Source organism: Dermochelys coriacea, chromosome 5 (genome assembly GCF_009764565.3).
Source record: "Dermochelys coriacea isolate rDerCor1 chromosome 5, rDerCor1.pri.v4, whole genome shotgun sequence".
Lineage (NCBI taxonomy): Eukaryota > Metazoa > Chordata > Testudines > Dermochelyidae > Dermochelys > Dermochelys coriacea.
This window is the reverse complement of record NC_050072.1, coordinates 16,147,249-16,167,971: the sequence shown is the minus strand read 5'-3', so window position 1 is coordinate 16,167,971 and position 20,723 is coordinate 16,147,249. Positions and strand designations below refer to the sequence as shown.

The 20,723-nt window shown below is 41.0% G+C and overlaps 1 protein-coding gene across 4 annotated transcripts in view; it reads left to right on the top strand.

Moving 5' to 3' along the window:
* MYO5B (myosin VB) overlaps positions 1 to 20,723 on the top strand; it is a 386,415-nt gene that overhangs the window by 359,001 nt on the left and 6,691 nt on the right. For all 4 annotated transcript variants that reach the window (XM_043514976.1, XM_043514975.1, XM_038401609.2 and 1 more), the window contains 7 exons: positions 3,026 to 3,119; positions 7,660 to 7,803; positions 10,239 to 10,390; positions 11,998 to 12,087; positions 15,740 to 15,890; positions 17,148 to 17,433; positions 18,555 to 18,729. In XM_043514976.1, the coding sequence (XP_043370911.1) occupies positions 3,026 to 3,119; positions 7,660 to 7,803; positions 10,239 to 10,390; positions 11,998 to 12,087; positions 15,740 to 15,890; positions 17,148 to 17,433; positions 18,555 to 18,729 (1,092 nt within the window). The remainder of the gene's footprint in view (positions 1 to 3,025; positions 3,120 to 7,659; positions 7,804 to 10,238; positions 10,391 to 11,997; positions 12,088 to 15,739; positions 15,891 to 17,147; positions 17,434 to 18,554; positions 18,730 to 20,723) is intronic.

Genomic DNA, 20,723 nt, shown 5'->3' with positions numbered 1-20,723 from the left:
TAGATTCTGCTGCCTCACTCAGGATCGTCTCTTTAGAGAACTTTATCATGTCCAAACAGATGTGTCAGAATCATTTACATATGAATGGCAGCCAGGAAATAAAGTCCTGAGGTGATAAACTATAAATCGTTACCTACTGTATAATAGTTCCAGGAGGAGTCGGGATCAGGAGACGTGGGCTTATTTATGTGAGCATGTAGACAGATGGAAGAATGATTTACTCTTCTGCTGATGTTAAACAGTCATTCAGAGAGGAGACCCCATGAGACCAATTTTGGGGGCAACAGTTAACACATTCTTTATCATTCTTAATCCTCTGTGTTAGGAAAAGTATATGACAGGTATGTCAAAACAAAAATCTCTTGCTTGCTGTGCAATGTGATCAACTTTAATCCCTTGGCAGAGGTGCATCTCTTGCCTGCAATAACTGTGGCAGCAAAAAAGAGATAAAGGAGAAAAGCTTAGCCCTTATCCTGTCACGTTGAAGTCAATGGCTCTTTTGCCATTGACTTGAATGGGAGCAGTATCCAGCCAAATGATTAATATACATCATTTATGCTTATGCCTTGAAAACAAAACAGCCCATCCTAACCCAGCGCCATGAGCCTATCAGTCACTTAGTGGGTGATTAACTGTTTAGATAGCCATCAAAGGGTGGGGATGACAGGTAGTATGGGGATATAGGATACAGAATAACAAAGCCCAAGGCCTAGTCTTCACTACAGACTTAGCGTGACGTAAGGCAGCTTTCGTGGACTTAGCTCTGTAAGTGTCTATACTAAAATGTCACTCCTGACAATGTAACTCGCCCGCTACGCCATCTTAACTCCAACACTGTGAGAGGTGAAGCACTTAGGTTGATGTAGCTAGGTCGATACAGTGTCAGTGTAGGCACTGCATTGCTTACATTGTCGGTTGCTGCCTTTCAGAAGCCATCCCACAATTCCCCACCCTGACCATTAAATCGGTGCAAGTGCTCCTGGGGAATACATGCACCAGCGACACAAGGAGCATAGTGTGGACATAAAAAGGCAATGTAATTTCTGCAGTGGCTGTACATCAGCATAACTTAGGTCAACTTCATTTTGTAGTGTTGACTTGCCCTATATGGGGGTTAGGAAGAAGAGTCAGATGTAGAAGAGTTTCTTCTCCAAAAAAGCATTTGAAGTGTAGATCCACTCTGAAGTGTGACTCAGCACCTCCTTACTCAATACTACTGTGCCCTTTGGGTGTTCATAATCACATATGCTGATTTCAGTGACAAATATAAGTTTTACTGCGGTTTACTCCTGCTAACACCAGTGTCAGCACAACTGTAGGAGAGGGAACTGGATTCTCACCTCGCTCACCAATCATCAAAAAAACAAATGATGATAAAGTTCCAGTTGCAGGGTGAAATTCTGACTGTTTTGTGCGTGAGAGGCAGCATACGTATAACTGAAAGCCTAATTGGCCTGCAAACCTTTTCTGGCAATGGTACATGAGGTGGGATTCTCAGGTCCTAGGGTGATTTCGCAGGCCTGTCAATTAGAGCATGTCTACACACACAAGATGTGCTGCTCTAACTATACTGGTACAGCTGAAACTGTACCGCATCACTAGTGTGGATGCAATTATATCAGTATAAAGGGGCTGCATGTCATTATAGTTAATCTTGTATGGGAAGGAGAATCAGCTGTAAAGCATCTTTCTATTGATATAAAACTACATCCAGACTGAAAAGGAGTACTTGTGGCACCTTAGAGACTAACAAATTTATTAGAGCATAAGCTTTCGTGAGCTACAGCTCACTTCATCGGATGCATCGGAAATGCATCCGATGAAGTGAGCTGTAGCTCACGAAAGCTTATGCTCTAATAAATTTGTTAGTCTCTAAGGTGCCACAAGTACTCCTTTTCTTTTTGCGAATACAGACTAACACGGCTGCTACTCTGAAACCTACATCCAGACTAGGGATTGTACCATTATGACTTTTTTTTAACCAAAATAATTGCATACACCTTGAGATAATTAAACCAGCACAAAAAATGCATGTAGCCCAGGCCCTAGGGGGGAAAAAGATCTGTCTACTTGTAAACTGAGTAGGTTTTTTATGGGAGTCACTGAAAGGCAATGAACATGGGACTCCCTCCTGTCGTTTTTATGGAGTCACTATTTGGAGCAGAGTCGTGCTTTAAATACCATGGCAATATTATTTAAAAAGACATTTGAAAAAGCAGTCGTTGCGGGCCTGAACATGAAAGGTGCTGAGCATTCTCAGTCCTACGAGATTCATTGGGAATTGAGGGAGCTCAGAAGTTCATAGCATCAGGCCCTAGCGCCATAAATTCTGGATCAGAAGATCACTGCTGGGGAAAGAAGAAAGACCTGTTCTTTAAAATAACATCATGTAGGAAACCATTTGAAAGCTGCCATTTTCTCCCTCTCTCTCACCGGTGTACAGGAGAAACTTGACAGCATGCTTTCTCTACTTTTCTGTGAAGTGAGCATGGTTACATGATTGATTGGTTTGACACTGACTGAAATGGCCTCTGCAAAGACAAATCAATGTGTGGTTTTTTGTTTTTTTTTTAAACACTGGATGTGTGTAGATAGGCTACTTTTTTAAACCTTTCAGTACTTCCAAATAAAAAAGCTTTCTCCAGGGAGTGGTGTACAGGTGCCATTCTGATCCTGTCCGTCCAAGCTCCCTGGTGACTGGGTGATTCCTGGCCACAGGAATTCAGCAGATGGCAGTGGACATGACAAGTCTGAAAGGCTGATGTTTTCTTATCTGTGCTGCAGAAATTGATGCTGAAGTGCTGCACATTTTCAGGGATCCAGATCATAGTACAAATATCTATCAATGGAGAGAAGTAAACCACTATCCTCCAGGAAGCTTTGCAGAGTGTTGCATTTGCACACACCTTTTAACTTGCTTCAATACAGCATATATGTACTTCTCAGTGTCTTTGTATCCAAGAGGGCTGGGTCCTGATCAGCCAGTGGGGCAATTTTTTAAATATCCTTTTTTCCTAATTTTCAGGATCTCAAAGAGTTACTAGAGAAACTAGAAAAGAATGAGAAGAAGCTGAAGAAACAACTAAAGATTTACATGAAGAAGGTCCAGGATTTTGAAGGTAATTCTGGTTTTGTTACCTTCTCTGGGAAATGGAATTCTGTTACTCTAGGCTCAGTCTCGGTCTTTGGCTTTTGATCTCTGGCTTTATGTCTCCACTCCAACACCACAGAGAAACATATAGGTGTCCCATGGACACCCTAAGGATCACTGCACGTGTCATTCTCAGAAGCTTTTTTTCCCACTTCCAATACATGCCGGTCAGTTCTTTCCTATAGAAACAATGTGCACGACTCTCACTTCACTTTTCCTAATGGTATCTTGACCTTGACGTTCCTGCATTCAGTGTGTTTGTGGTCTGTTTTCTTGGAGGTGTTACCTTCACGGTCATATAATCAGAACTTGGCACCTTAGCTGTGCTTGAATGTAAAACATGCACATGCAAAATTGGTAGCTGCTTGAGGCAATCAAAGCTTATTTTCACCAGTACCCATTTTAAGTGAGCACTTGTCTTGCACCTAAGCGTTTGGGAACATATCTCAGATTCCAAGTTCTGAACATTTGTCACTTGAGCATTCAGTATATCTCCTCTTCTAAATTGTCTTGGGGACAGAGTCATCCCTGGTGTAACTCTATTGACTTCAACAGAGCCAGCTAAAACAAGTGACTTCGTTGGAAATAAGGAAATCTTAGGGCCTGGCCTTGATGTGGGTCCTTTCTCTTCTCCAGTGTATGCAAGGTCACAGTAATGCCCTGAATGCTCGTGTCTGAAGAAATGTCAATTTAGGCCTATTGATTGTATAATAGTTAGACCCCTTGTCTCATCTGAGAGAGAGAGAAGAGCTCTTCTGGCCTCCACAAGCTTCTAAATGCATCTAGCAGGTTGAATCCCTTCATCCTGATGCCCTTATTCTTTTTTTGTCTCCTGAGGATTCATGATCCATTGAACTTGCAGCCTCAGAGAATATGGAACAAGGAGTTTAAAGATCACAACCCATCACATTGCTGCTGTTATACCAGACTTTTAAAACATGCATCTGGAGTTTTTTTATTATTTCTTTAGGCCTCAAGAATCCTCTAGAGTGGTCTATCCATTTAATCCTCATTCTTTCTCTATTGCACTCTAAGGGCTTGTCTAGACTAACAGTGAATGTGCAGCAAACTGTGGTGTAAATCTACAGTGTGCTGTACATTAACTGTCCATGTGGACCTTGCTACTGCCCACTAGAAGTTCCCTAGTGTGCTGTGACATACTCCAGTTTCAAGTGGAGTATGTCAAAGAACACTAGGAAATTTATTTGAGAATAAGCTTTTGTGAGCTACAGCTCACTTCATCGGATGCATTCAGTGGAAAATACAGTGGGGAGATTTATATACACAGAGAACATGAAACAGTGGGTGTTACCATACACACTGTAAGGACAGTGATCAGATAAGATGAGCTATTACCAGCAGGAGAGCACCGGGGGGGACCTTTTGTATTGACAATCAAGGTGGGCCATTTCCAGCAGTTGACAAGAACGTCTGATGAACAGTGCGGGGGAGGGGGAGAATAAACATGGGAAATAGTTTTACTTTGTGTAATGACCCATCCACTCCCAGTCTTTATTCAAGCCTACGTTAATTGTATCCAGTTTTCAAATTAATTTCAATTCAGCAGTCTCTCGTTGGAGTCTGTTTTTGAAGTTTTTTTGGTTGAAGAATTGCCACTTTTAGGTCTGTAATTGAGTGACCAAAGAGATTGAAGTGTTCTCCAACTGGTTTTTGAATGTTATAATTCTTGATGTCTGATTTGTGTCCATTTATTCTTTTATGTAGAGACTGTCCAGTTTGACCAATGTACATGGCAGAGGGACATTGCTGGCACATGATGGCATATATCACATTGGTAGATGTGCAGGTGAATGAGCCTCTGATAGTGTGGCTGATGTCATTAGGCCCTATGATGGTGTCCCCTGAATAGATATGTGGACAGAGTTGGCAACGGGCTTTGTTGCAAGGATAGGTTCCTGGGTTAGTGGTTCTGTTGTGTGGTGTGTGGTTGCTGGTGAGCATTTGCTTCAGGTTGGGGGGCTGTCTATAAGCAAGGACTGGCCTGTCTCCCAAGATCTGTGAGAGTGATGGGTCGTCCTTCAGGATAGGTTGTAGATCCTTGATGATGCATTGTAGAGGTTTTAGTTGGTGGCTGAAGGTGATGGCTAGCACAGCTTGCTAGTGCACAGTTGATTTACACTCCACATACTAGCTGTTCATCTAGACAAGCCATTACATGTATCTTAGGTTTCCTTGGCCATCCTTCTTTCACCTTTCAGAATGGGTTTCCTTGGATTATCCTCTTATCGGTATTTAGGTTTTCTACAGTATTGAAGCATAACTAGTAAATAGTTAACACCGTCCTCTTCTGTAGTTCATCTTCCATATTTCAGATGTCTAACAATGAGTTTGCTTCCTATTCATCCCCCAGCCCCTTCTTTGGGACCTTTGTTCAGTATTCTTATGGCACTTTCTTCATTACTATTACACTGCCTGTTCAGTGATGTGTTTCCATGACATTCTTTCTTATTCATGCAGGCCCAGCCCCAAAAGGCATGCAGGCATTCGGGACCAGATACCAGCCTACATATTCCATAGCAACATTTGGGATTTGGAGGCAGTGCTATGACAGTCAAAGTATTTGCCTAGAGCCATCTTCCTAGACTTTTTTTAGGCTCTTTCTTCTTTGATCTAATTCAGAATTATGTCTCTCTTTACTAAGGGTAATTAAAAGAGAACACTTTTGTCAGATACTCCTCATCTTTTTTTCTTTGTCATCCTACAAACTGGTCACCAGTCTCTTCTCCAAGTAATTTAGGAGTTCAATGCTGTTCATCGTATAGGTTTTCTTTCTCAAAGCTTCATTCTTCATGGAGGAGGCATGGCTTCAGAGCAAGAGGGAGAAGGAGTCAAACTTCTCTTGGCGTGCCTATAATAGGCATAACAAACAGAGGCTCTATTCTGCAGCTGCCACAAAGCTCTCTGTTACCCAGTGAGTCTCTGTGACCTCTCCAATTGTAATTCTTCTATATTCTATTTTGGTGCGATACTCTGTTTGGGAAGGGGAGGAGCCCAGCAGTTTTCGATAGTGGAACAACTGGACACAGGTGAAATGTATGCTTTGCTCTCCAGATGGATGTGCACAAGAACTTCTGCTTCAGCTCCAATGGCCAAATTCTGTGTCACTCCACCTTACCATATGGGTGAACTCATTGAGTTCAATGGAGTGAGATCTGAACTGGTGTAAAAAAACAGAATTGGGTCCCAAGTTTTTAACCTACCCCACCCCAACCCAAGCCATGCTTAGGGCACTCTTGAACCTTAGTCTCAGTTACCGTGATGATAAAAAAAAACTTCAGTCACCTCATCCATCCTCAATGTATGGTCCTAAACCAAAGGGTGGAGATAACTGGGAAGTTATTTCCCAAATTCTGTTGAGATCTTTCAGTTATCTTCAGTGGATGTTGTCAGTTCCTGTATGGTAAATCTCTTCCAAAGATCCTGGATCTTGCCACCTCCCTTAATTTTTGATGTGGATCATCTTAAAATTGATAAATCACCCACAGAATTGAGGCGAGAATGGATGTTCAGCTCTTACTAGAAAGACATTTGGTACATGCTGTGGGTTTTGAAACAGTCCTTTTAATGACTCTAAGTGACCCCGATCTTTTAATGCAGTGTATATTGTGGCCCACATAGTGTTTTAGAAGGAAACGCCACCTACTCTTAAGTAATTCTGTTCTGTGACTGATAAAGGGATATTAAAGATATTTAGAAAGGTTGTTGAAAAATGCTCCATCCTTGATGAGAAAATAATATGGGGACAAGATATCTATATGGCATAGAAACTATTTATCTTCCTCACTGGATATGGTGATAAACTACGGTGCTCTGATTTTATGAACTGATTTCAGAAAACTAGACATGAAGTGAAATTAAGCTGAATAAACAGGGAATTTCACAGTAGCACAGATTGTGCAGATTGCTTTTGTCACTGTAATTTACTGTAATGCATCCAACTGACATTTACCATTACTTGCATTAGGCCTTCATAATTTTCCATTTGATTAAAATTGTATGTAGGTACAATACTTGAGAGCGTAAAACGATAGTTTTTAATTTTGCTGTGCATTCTGCCACAAGATATGTTGCTTATGCATATTTTCCCAAAGCCTGGCTTTTGTTAGTGTTACTAATACGTTCATAAGATTCCAGTAAGGTCACCATCCTCTGAATATTTGTCCAGTGAATCTTACATTTATTAAAGGAACTAATGTTTGTAGTTTTTTAGGCCTTATCTTGCATCCTTTACTTTGTCAGTGAGAGTTCGGCCCGAATGAGGAGTTCAAGTTGTGTTTCTGGTCCTTTATCTGTCTATCTAAAGCCGCTAATATAACAAACTCATATCACACATTCACACAGGGGTGATCCAAAGCCCATTAAAGTTAAAGGAAAGACACAAAGGACTTAAACAGACTTTGGATCAGACCTGTAATGCATAGTTATCATTGAAGTACTGCGCTCAGTGATTCATTCAGCCATCTTCAAAGTTGTCTTTCTCGTCACAGCAACCCAAGCTACAGCACAGACAGAGAGGAGGCGTCACGAGCTTACTAGGCAGGTCACTGTCCAACGGAAGGAAAAAGATTTCCAGGGAATGTTGGAATATTACAAGGAAGATGAGCCACTTCTCATCCGAAACCTCATTACAGGTTAGGACCTTATTTGCCTCTCCTTCCATTTCCCTCTTCCGTTTCCTTCTAAACCATTACAATATGAAATATTAACCCCATTTATTTTGGTATCACTCCAGGGTGTGTGTGTGTGTATTTAACCATTCAAATGAGTTTCTTTGCTTTATTTCAAGGTTTAACATAGTTCGATATTTGTGAAACCTCTCTAAATTGAGCATATTAAAGGCATGTGGGTACTCAGCTACCTAACTAAGACCTTGATTCAGCAAACTATTTAAAAATGTGCTTAAGTGCTTTGCAGAATAAGAGTGGATTTAAACTCGTGTTTAAAGCTAAGCTTGTGTTTAAGTATTGAATAGGGCATAAATTCTTAGCTAGCTTTGATTTTTTCCCTTAGATTAAATTGTCTGAAGTCCATAATTGCAAAGAAAAGGATGGAACGTGTGTTTTACTGATAACTTTTTTTAGACTTAAAAATCTGTTTTCAGGTTAATAGCAATGGGGTCCTATTCCTGATTCTCCAATCATTCCTGGAAAGCAAGTGCTGGAATGTTTCATTCATTTAGTATTTTGTTAGGGTAAATAAGCTCAGTTATTTCTGATGTGCACAGATATAGGACAGGTTAAGCAGTGAATAAACCAACCTTGAGTCCTCGCTTGGGTTTATATTCTATATTAATAGCTTACCAACATAAAACTGTTTTATGTTGGTATCTTCTATGTGCATGGTTCCTTGTAAGCAGATGGAGGGAGGGGTATAGCTAAGGATAAGGATGGAGGTTCCTCCCACTTTGAATTTATAAATTTGAAGTTTCTCAATATAATTTGTAAAGGGCACCTGTGACTTTCATTTTATGAATCCAGAAATTGGAGGATAATAAAGACTCAAGGAAAAGTGATTGTTCCAGAGAGAGGATTTTTTTCCTCCAAATCCGTGAAGTAAATCTGGTGTCCTGGAGTTGGTAGCCCCCGTTTGAACCTCTTCAGTGCTGTGCCCCATATCTTCATGCATCTAGCACACTTTTGATACCATGTAAATAGTAGCATATTAGAAATGGGTTTGACAGCACATAAATGCTGCTCCTCACTTATGAAGAGTTCCATTATATTTGAGAACGGGCTGCACGGGCAGTGCCAGGGGAAATCTCTCAAACTGTTTCAAGAATTTTATAAAAACGGGTTTTGGAGGGTGTTCTTGTTTTTGTTTTTAAATCAGGTTGATTTCAGTGTTGGGGATAATCCCTTCAAACTGCCTAGCAAACCCCCAAGGGACTAGTAATTAGCCACACTTCTGATAGTCTTCCAACAAATAGTAACCAGCATCTGGGACACATGACTTGAGATTCCCCTGGCCCAGAAATTTTGAACTATTTCCAGGTGAAGCCCAGCACAATATGTGTTTGCTTATAACTGTGAATGTCCAGAGTCCCCTGCACGAGGTGCTTGCAACATTGAGCCCAGAAAGAGAGAGTGAAAAACAAAAGTAGTGAGTGCTTTGATCAGATCAAGAACCTCATTTATCCAACTGTCTCATATAAGCAGCCGTCCTCGTGTTTTCTCTTCCCACTTAGGAGTGTGCTTTAAATTCAGTGCTGTTTACTTAGCGTTGTAAAATGATATGGACAGAATTCATGCCTTGATAGGAAACTCATTGACTCCAATGGAGTTTCGTCAGTGATAAATTCACATCCAATTTGTCTCATTCTTTTGTTGTTGTTAGATATAATTCTTACTCAAGGATGACAATGCATTGAAAATGCTAAAATGAAGCTGTAATTCCTAAAGTGGGCAATAATTGTTACATCATGATGGGCTGACACATGGAAAAGGGATATTACAATACAGACCTTCAGCTTCTTGTAGGCCTGTGGAACAGAAACATTTTGTCATGTTATCCACTCTGAGGTCTCTGCAATATGCACCTTCTTGAGCGCTACTTATGCTGAAGGCTTTGGTTGGAGCCACTGCTGGCACATGCACCACCATCCAATACTCAGGTTTTTGTCACACTTGTCTCACTATGCTTTAGTGTTTATGATTTCTGTTATCACACCCGAGCATAATGAAACTCTACAAAAAATAAACAAAGATTGATACCAGATCACAGCAGTTACTTTTAAAGTTCCTCCTCTTTGGGCAATCCCTGCTTTCACATTAAATATTTAGTAAATTCCACCACGTGCTATGTTGATTCAGCATGTTGATGAAGAGTAGATTTCATAGATGGTATTTCTGCAGTTGTTTCTCTACACGATAGCCAGGGCAGCTTGTATGAAGCATTTCCAAGAAGTTCAGGAATTTCTAGAGATGAGCTTAAGTTGCAACGTTCAGAACTGATCTTTCCCAGATGTGTGGGATGGTGGTTTGCATACATGTCTACTGTTTCTGATTCTCCTGCTCAGCTAACAAAAGTTAGGTTGTAAAAGACTCCCTTTTTTTTGTTCCACTTCTAGATCTCAAACCACAGACAGTTTCTGCCACAGTTCCATGTCTTCCTGCTTACATCCTCTACATGTGCATCAGGCATGCAGATTACATCAATGACGACCAGAAAGTGCACTCCTTACTCACGTCCACCATTAACGGCATTAAGAAAGTATTAAAGGTATGATGTCTTTGTAGTAAAATGAGCTCTGAGGCTGCAGGTGATGTAACACTCTAGTTCTGAGGTTGAAGTAGGTACCTAAAGATGTGTCTCTTTTTCAGATTCAGATGGCAATCATGCAAATATTCAACAAACTCGTGCCCCGAGTATAATATTGACATGATATTATCATTGATTTTTGCTGTTTGTTTTACTCTGGGATTTTCTTTAAAAATCAACTAAATATAGATAATAAAATTGTCCCAGTACATGTGGGTTTTAAAAATCATCAAAGAGTTAGTTGCAGATTACTTTCCTACAGATAGGAGAGATGCTCAGTGAGTGAACTATCCATAGAACACAACTAATTCTGCTACTAATCTTCTTTTTGGCTTCCTGACCCGCTAACTCATTGTTTTACTTCCCTTCTGGCTTTTGCTTCTTAAATTACCTGAATTGAGAACAGGAGAGGCTGGCTCTTTTATGTACCTGTGTTATAACCTAATGTGCTGGTCACATATAGCTTTCACATATAGGTCACACTCCAGACCAAAATAGACTCTGATTTATAACCGTTTATCCCAATCTCTTTCAGCTAGGCGCTGCTTCGTTTCAAGCAAAGACAAAGAATGAAATTTCTGCAGTGGGATGAATCATTAAAGATCCAGCACAAGCAGGGCCATCTCATCCTAATTAACATTTAGTTCTTAGCCAAAGAATCTTCCAGGGTGTAGCCGCAGTACAGTAAAAAACTACAAAAATAGAATTATTAATTATACTCAGTACTTCTGTTGTGCTCTTCATTTCCAAATTGCTGTACTAACATTAATTGCTATTTCACCTGCCTCGTAAGGGAGGTGATTTTATATTCATTTTATACATGGGAAAACGGAGGCACAGGGAGGTTGTGACTTGCCTGATGCCAATGCGTGAGTCATTGTCAAAGTAGGATTGGAATTCAAAATTACTGGTGACTGTGCACGTGTTCAGTCCACTAGGCCACACAGTGGTGCCTCTCAGCTTCCTTTGTAAGTTAAGAAAGCTCTTTGTTAAACAGAAGGCTCGCACTCATAGTAAGGCCCTAGGGCATGTCAGATATAATACCGTAGTGATATTGGTTAAACTTATGCACAGTGCCCCATCTCTTGATGTCTCCAATAGTTAGTAGACCATCAAATCCAGTGTCCTGTTTCTGTCAGTGGCCTATATCTCATGCTTCAGAGAATGGCAAAGCAAACTAATATGATGCATCTAAACAAATGAACAGTGTCATACGTGTTGGTGAAGAATCCTTCCTAATCCAGGTGATTTGTTTATGCCTCGAAGCATGCGTTTTGATTAGCTAATATGACTATATGGGCCACGTTCTGCTTTGCGCTGCACTGTTGCAAATTCAGAGCAACTTCAGTGATTCAAAGGGAATTACTCTGGAGTTGCACTGTTGTAATTAAGAGCTGAATTTAGTAGCAGCCATGGTAACAGAAGGGAACAGAGATCTCATGCAGGAATGAAAATAGCATGCCGTTCATTGTATGTGGTGTTCTGCTTTTCGGACAACCATCTTGTCCAAATAGACCAGCTTCATATGCTAAAGAGGAATCTCACGTGTTTAATTTTGCTCTTCACAGAAACACAATGATGACTTTCAGATGACGTCATTTTGGTTGGCTAATACCTGTCGCCTCTTACATTGTCTAAAGCAGTACAGCGGGGATACGGTGAGACATTTATGTAAAGAACAGAGCTTCAGAAAAACATTCACCCAGTTTTGAAATCTCTTGTTCATTCCACTTAAGTGCTCATCTCCAGGCACTCCCATACCTGGGGTCAAATTAGGATGTTGAACTATCAATAATCATGCTAGGTTTCAGAGTAGCAGCGTGTTAGTCTATATTTGCAAAAAGAAAAAGGAGTACTTGTGGCACCTTAGAGACTAACAAATTTATTTGAGCATAAGCTTTTGTGAGCTACAGCTCACTTCATCAGAAAGCTTATGCTCAAATAAATTTGTTAGTCTCTAAGGTGCCACAAGTACTCCTTTTTCTTTTTTGCGAATAATCATGCTGAAATGGTAAAAAGCTATGAGAGACTCTTACAAGGGTCCAAGTCTCTGCTCACTGACTCTGGTGTCACTCAGGAGTGGTTCCTGTGAAGTTCATAGAGGAATACTGGTGTAAAATGTGGCTGGAATATCAGACCCTTAGCTTAAAACTTAGTATAAAACTTTCCCCTCTAGTTCTAGCAATGTTCAAAGGTCAAACCCACAATTAGGATGCTGCTCCCGTTCTTTGATTGCAAAAGTCTTCTCTTGGGTCCAATACTGAGAGCCCTCCCTTTGATTTCAATGCAGTCAGTTTGCAGGATTGGGCCCTTCATTATGATTTTGAAACAGAAAAAATGGGTTTAAATCTTTTTTTCTAAAAGTTATTGCTTTTTCTTAAATTGTGCTCAATTAGTTCTGAACTTCTGAGGTGCACGAGATCAAAAAGTAAGAATCAGAACGTAAAGTTCCTTCAGGGAGGAGGTAATCTCTTATACCAGTCTTCTTGATACAGTTTCACAGTTTTCACACCTGTTTAGTGTCTATCAGTTTTGATAATCTGTGGCCAAATCAGATTATTGCAGTTCTAGTAGTATAAAAAATCTTTATATGGTACCTGTCCACTGGGCTGTTTACACTACTATATGTACAGCCATATACTATGGTACCAAAATTTGGAATATAGAGATGCTTGTGTAGTTTCCTTCTAATTCACTCTCGATTTGTGTTAAACCTAGCCAGCCATCACGCTTCAAAAGATACAGGCAAGAATATTGGTATAGGCCCAACATTTCCTTGGAATCAAATTATCTGTCAGGATTCTGTAGATTCTAATGTGGGGGGACACTGTATAGCCAATCATTTGTATACAGTATGAAAGGAATTGTATGAGTAAGGCTTGGTCAGTAACAGTGGTTTGTTCTTCTATATGCCCTCTGCTGTCTCTGTAACAGTACTGCATTTAACAAGAATCCCTGTTCCCAAAACTAACAAATTTATTTGAGCATAAGCTTTCCTGAGCTACAGCTCACTTCATCGGATGCATTTGGTGGAAAATACAGAGGGGAGATTTATATATACACACAGAGAACATGAAACAATGGGTTTTATCATACATACTGTAAGGAGAGCGATCACTTAAGATGAGCTATTACCAGCAGCAGGGGGGGAAAGGAGGAAAACCTTTCATGGTGACAAGCAGGTAGGCTATTTCCAGCAGTTAACAAGAACATCTGAGGAACAGTGGGGGGTGGGGTGGGGGGAGAAATACCATGGGGAAATAGTTTTACTTTGTGTAATGACTCATCCATTCCCAGTCTCTATTCAAGCCTAAGTTAATTGTATCCAGTTTGAAAATTAATTCCAATTCAGCAGTCTCTCATTGGAGTCTGTTTTTGAAGTTTATTTGTTGAAGGATAGCCACCCTCAGGTCTTAATCGAGTACCCAGAAGTCACCTACTACAGGACAGGCCCAACAAAGAAAAGAACAGAACGCCACTAGCCATCACCTTCAGCCCCCAACTAAAACCTCTCCAACGCATCATCAAGGATCTACAACCTATCCTGAAGGACGACCCATCACTCTCACAGATCTTGGGAGACAGGCCAGTCCTTGCTTACAGACAGCCCCCCAATCTGAAGCAAATACTCACCAGCAACCACACACCACACAACAGAACCACTAACCCAGGAACCTATCCTTGCAACAAAGCCCGTTGCCAACTCTGTCCGCATATCTATTCAGGGGACACCATCATAGGGCCTAATCACATCAGCCACACTATCAGAGGCTCGTTCACCTGCGCATCTACCAATGTGATATATGCCATCATGTGCCAGCAATGCCCCTCTGCCATGTACATTGGCCAAACTGGACAGTCTCTACGTAAAAGAATAAATGGACACAAATCAGACGTCAAGAATTATAACATTCAAAAACCAGTTGCCGAACACTTCAGTCTCTCCGGTCACTCGATTACAGACCTGAGGGTGGCTATCCTTCAACAAAAAAAACTTCAAAAACAGACTCCAACGAGAGACTGGTGAATTGGAATTAATTTGCAAACTGGATACAATTAACTTAGGCTTGAATAGAGACTTGGAATGGATGAGTCATTACACAAAGTAAAACTATTTCCCCATGTTATTTCTCCCCCCACCCCCCACCCCCACTGTTCCTCAGATGTTCTTGTTAACTGCTGGAAATAGCCTACCTTGCTTGTCACCATGAAAGGTTTTCCTCCTTCCCCCCCCCCCCTGCTGCTGGTGATGGCTCATCTTAAGTGATCGCTCTCCTTACAGTGTGTATGATAAAACCCATTATTTCATGTTCTCTGTGTGTGTATATAAATCTCCCCTCTGTATTTTCCACCAAATGCATCCAATGAAGTGAGCTGTAGCTCACGAAAGCTTATGCTCAAATAAATTAGTTAGTCTCTAAGGTGCCACAAGTACTCCTTTTCTTTTTGCGAATACAGACTAACACGGCTGCTACTCTGAAACCTGTTCCCAAAACTGTAACACTAGCTTGGCAAGATGACTGTAACAAACGAGCATTAAAAGGAGAGAAACCATGCTAATTTCAAACTTCAGCCATGCTGCCATTATATTTGCTAGGATGATTTCTTGGACCTCTGCAGATGCCCCACTGATGCTGCAGTAGTGCAGGGCTCCATGCTACAGAATCCAATTATAGGATCAGAGCCTTAGCTGGAAATGCAGGGAAAGAATGCAATTGGTAAGGGAAATTCTCATGCTGTTTGTTAAAAACAGAGCTGAAAAATTTGAGACACCTGCAAAAAATCAGGTTTTTTAGTGTATAACTCATAAATTAATCAAGAGGTCAAAATATTTTATTATCATGCAAATATTTCCATTCTTACAAAGAAGTTTTAACCTTAAGATTAAAATATGTGGCTCCTGGTGGCTCTGAATGAGTATGCGCTCATGATATAACAAATGGGTAGCCTAGTGTTTAATAGGAAACTGAAACAATCAATTGAATGGGAAACATGCTTTATCTTTTAATTAATTGAAATTCCTTTCCCCTTGCTGAAATTAAAATGAAGCAGATTACTTAATGATATTTCATTTTAAAAAATTCTAATAACTTATGAATAAGCTGTTGAATAATTGTAGGTGATTTATGAGTCTTGATCTTTTCCTCAACTGTTAAGACTAAAATCTATAGTAGGTAGCATTCTAGAAACATTACACTTTCATTTACTTTTAAAGGCCTTTATGCAGTGATGTCAATGGACGGTTGTTAAGCAGAATAACAGAACAGGGGGGTTTGGTCTCTCTCTTTTTTTTTTTTATTTTGTTTTTAGGGTTTTATGACACAAAATACCGCTAAGCAGAATGAACACTGTCTTAAGAACTTTGACCTCACGGAGTACCGGCAGGTTTTAAGTGACCTCTCCATTCAGATCTATCAGCAGCTCTTTAAGATAGCGGAAGGCATGTTGCAACCAATGATAGGTACGTTTGGGGTATTTATATTATGTGAAGGTGTATATGAGACCTTTGCTCTGTGTTAGCAACACTTCTCCCCATCCAAACAAAAGCAGGTGGTGGCATAAAACAGATAACTTTTTAAGAAATACATCCCTAGTGTTCTGGAGAAGGCCACTATGGTTGGTGGCTTTATTTATAAAGTTCATGAATGAGACAGTGCTTGAAGTGACAGGAAAGTCGATGGGATTTTTCCCAGTGATGGAATAGTCTATCTTCCTCCTCCTTTTGGGGAGCTGGTAGTGCCAAGAAGTGGAGCTATAACGTTGTTTCTAATCCCAGTCCTCCATTCCAAGCACTGACATGGATATGAAGTTTGCATGCAACTGTACAATCAAAAATCTCAGTCATGAGAGAAGGGAAGTCTGCAAAAACAAACAAAACCACTATCCTGCATTACAAGGGTGCATCAGAATAATGAGAGAGAAAATACCTTTATCACTTTGTCCATCTTCCTGCCAGCGAAGGACTGCTCCCTTCAACAATATATATTCTCTAGCTATAAGGTTTCCACCACTTCCGTTCGGAGACTGTTAGTTTACACTACATTCTTTTAAAACTGTTACCACACCCCTCGTACCTATACATGCTTGTACCGTGCTGTACCATCTCCACATGTGCAGCCTTTTGCTCCTTGGAGAGACTTGTCATATCCCTCCATTAATCGTTACTTAGCCAATGGATACAGATTTATTTCTTTTAATCTTCTTTCTCAACCACTTAATCACTTTAAATGTAGACTTGATTAAGGCTACAGGTTGGGACTATAAGGAGAGTTTATGATAGCTTTGTGCAGAGGTATTTGTAACTTTCACAGTATGTTAAGTGAGTTCTTCTCCTTAGCATTAATACATAGGACTTTTCACCTTCAAATTACTTCATAGCTATTAACTAATTAATCTTCCCAACTGAAGTACACTACCAAGGTAAATACAGTAAATTAAAGTTATCCCCATTTACAGATGCCAGAAAGGTTAGTGACTCTCCCCAAGCCACAGAAAGAATCTATGGCAAAGCTGGGATTAGAAACTAACAATTCCTGGATCCCAGTCATTTCCTTCTACCGTTAGGACATAATATTTTCTTGTTTTGTAGAATGTAGCACATTAGCAATTACATAATATAAACCACAGACTACAGGTAAGCTAACAAATCACTCCTGGTGATTTAAAGGGAAATGTAGGCCTTGTCCCCCATTCCTTTCTGAAATTTCTCCCCCCCCAGTGTCTGCAATGTTGGAAAGTGAGAGCATCCAGGGTCTGTCAGGCGTGAAGCCAATGGGCTACAGGAACCGATCATCCAGCATGGTAGATGGTGACAACTCTTACAGCTTAGACGCAGTCATTCGCCAAATGAATACGTTTCATAGCATCCTGTGTGACCAGGGCCTGGACCCGGAGATTATTCAGCAAGTCTTCAAGCAGCTCTTCTACATGATCAATGCAGTAACGCTGAACAACCTCCTGCTGAGAAAAGATGTCTGTTCGTGGAGCACTGGTATGCAGCTCAGGTAGGACATTGGCTGAGACCGTGATGGGAAGGCACCTGCTTCTATACAGGCAACTTGTTAATTATGTACAGTGGGGAAGGTACTAGACTAAATATTCCATCAGAAATAAGGAGGGAATTGTATGAGACCAGGAATGCTCTGTGAAATAAAACAGGGGATGCATCAGAAACCACAAAAGTCCAGGAATAAAAGCAGGAAGGAAGGAGCAGAATTTAAAGTGAATTCCAATTGCCTGATAACTGCAACAGATTGTTCGCTTTGTATTACTGATTTAAATGCTCATTGCAGTGCCTATCTGTACTGCAGTATCACAGACATTTCCAAACTGCTCACCATAGTAATATCTGAGGCTATTAGGTTCATGCAGACAGACCTGTGAGCATGTGCATATATCCCTCTTGACTTCAGATGGGCTCCATGCAGGCACAAGGCTCTGTCCACATGGATCTGATTACAGAATCAGGGCCCAGGTGCCTAGTATCTATCTTAATAGGTATTTAATTTGCTGTGATTATGGGAGTTCCAGAAGGTATTTAGTGCAACCGTACAAAATAGCAATGAAAATTTACCTGCCATGGCACAGACCTATCCAACTGCCTTTTGTCATAAACATTAATGATGATTTAAAAACAAACTCCTAATGATATTTTGCTCGCATGCTGAGATCAAAAAGACTAGGACTGTGCCAGGGCACGGGAGTGTGGGGGAGGCGCCTCGGGTCAGAGTTTCAAAGGTATTTAGGCATTTAGTAGGATTTTCAAAAGCACGTAAGCAGGTTACGTAACTAACTCACATTGAGATCAAGGGAAGTTAGGTGCCTAACTTGCTTTTTAGGTACTTTTCAAAATCACACCAGCTACCTAAATACCTTTGAAAATCTAGCTGCTTGTGCCCTTCTACTGCTACCCCGCAAAATACAGTCTAGCCCGTAACTTTATGAATATTCTCCTGTGGTTTGTGGAGTCCAGGAGTTTGCACCAGTTCTCAAGACCACTTGATCAGTATGCATCACACATCTGCATCAAAAACTCCACTCGCTCCAGCAATGCAATGTTTCTTGAACTAGTAAATGAGGCCTCAGAAGGAAACTTTCAACTGACATCTTACTTGTGTGGGGCCAGGTATAACATAAGCCAGCTGGAGGAATGGTTGCGTGGGAAGAATTTGCAACAGAGTGGAGCAGCAGAGACAATGGAGCCCCTGATCCAGGCAGCACAACTGCTTCAGCTCAAAAAGAAAACTTCAGAAGATGCTGAGGCTATCTGTTCCTTATGTACATCCCTCACTACACATCAGGTAAGGGACTGGAGGACACGTTTGCTGTGAAACAGGTGCGAGTTTTTTCCCATGCATTAAAGCAGTAAGGATGCTTTAGAATAGTGCTACTCAAAGTGGTGGTCTGTGGACCGGTGCCAGTCCACGAGCCATCAGCTGCCGGTGTGCACACACGTTGGAAAAAAAAATTGCCGGTCCCCCACATCAGATAGCTTGAGAAGCACTGCTTTAGAACATGTTGGTACTCAAGTGTCACATGCTGGGTGGGACGTATCCTTTTTGAGTAATTTTCTGGTCACATCCTGCCCTCCCAGCTGCTAATGCTGCCAAGAAAATAGCTGCCAAGCTTTCTTACTGTCCTGACAGGTAATCTCTACATTTGCTGTGCAGGGTAGGATCGGGATCAGATGACTCAGCTGTGGGTAATGCACACATATCTCTTAGTCAGCCTCCCCCACTTCAAATTCCTCTTCCTCTTTTAGTAGTGGCTTCAGTCCCCAGCTGTGACTTCCCAGGATGGTGATGTCACCTCCTCTGCTTCCAGCTTTAGCTAGGCCCATCCCACCTGCTTGAGGAACATACACAACCCAGGTAGTTACAATGGGAGAAAACACTTGTGGTTCAGTCCTCATAACTAACAGTTCTGCTGAATAGTCAGTGATACTTCCTTTAAATGCAATAGGTATTCTGTAAAACTGTAAGAAAACCACCCTGCTATTCTGACCAGTGGAGATGTCTCACATAATAACAAGAATCCTCCAGGTTTCAGAGTAGCAGCCGTGTTAGTCTGTATTCGCAAAAAGAAAAGGAGAACTTGTGACACCTTAGAGACTAACAAATTTATTTGAGCATAAGCTTTCGCGAGCTACAGCTCGCTTCATCGGATGCATTTGGTGCATTTTCCACCAAATGCATCCGATGAAGCGAGCTGTAGCTCGCGAAAGCTTATGCTCAAATAAATTTGTTAGTCTCTAAGGTGTCACAAGAATCCTCCAGAAATCTGTAGCAGTGGTGCCTCAAAATTGATTTACTGTTGGCCTGTGAGCTGCCTTCCAGCTTTGCCTTTGGTAGATAATGAACAAACCATTTGCCAGTAAGTACTCCAGGCCTCCAGAATAAAAGCTCTGAGGTTTTTTTTTGGACCAAACCATCACAAAGAAGTGTATTTAATGGGAAGGGAAGGAAAGCGGAGAAAAGCAGAAATCTTTGCCCCTGGGGCACTCATTACAAAACTGAAGAGAGAAAAGGTGAGATCGCCCACATCATCCCTTCAGTGTACAGACCAGTCTCTCTCACTGCAGCATGTAGAGGTTGAGATGCATGCTACACCATGGAATATTCTTTTACAATATAGAATATTCTTTTAGGGACTGAAAGCTCTTTCAGATGATGTCATTGTTTTTCAGTCCTTGTAGCTGAAAGGTTGTGCAGTCATACAGGGTGTGGCAATTGGGCCAAGTAATCCATCAACTGTGCAGACTCCCTCATACAACCACTTGTATGCAAACTAGCTGTAGAATAAGGATGGCAACTGGCTGAGTAACCTCTGATATCACAATGGTCTAGGACTCGTGGCATGGTATAGATGCATGCTTGGCTGTCACATGGGTGTAATTAGTTAAGTCAAAATGGCTGAGAACGTAAAAATCAGACTGTAACAGACTGAATCCCAGTGATGATTTAGCCTGGTAATATTCTGAACTAAAAGAGTTCTCAACCATGCTTTTAACTGTTTGCATTGCTTCACGCTGACTCAGATGTTCAGAGTGACAATGCTAGAATCATATTACATAGAACGTTTCACAGTGCCACTGTTTTTGCTAGGGGCATCAGGAGACCATAAAAGCCAGGGTCCTACCCTGAGAAGCTTAAAGTATAAATCAGTGGCTCTGTCTTTGTGACCCAGCATCCACAAGCAGCTTATCAGAGCCCACTCTATCCTAAAAAATTGTGCTCAGAGCAAGAATTCATGAGTAGATTTTGATGTGACAAAAGGTTGATAACTGCTACTTCAA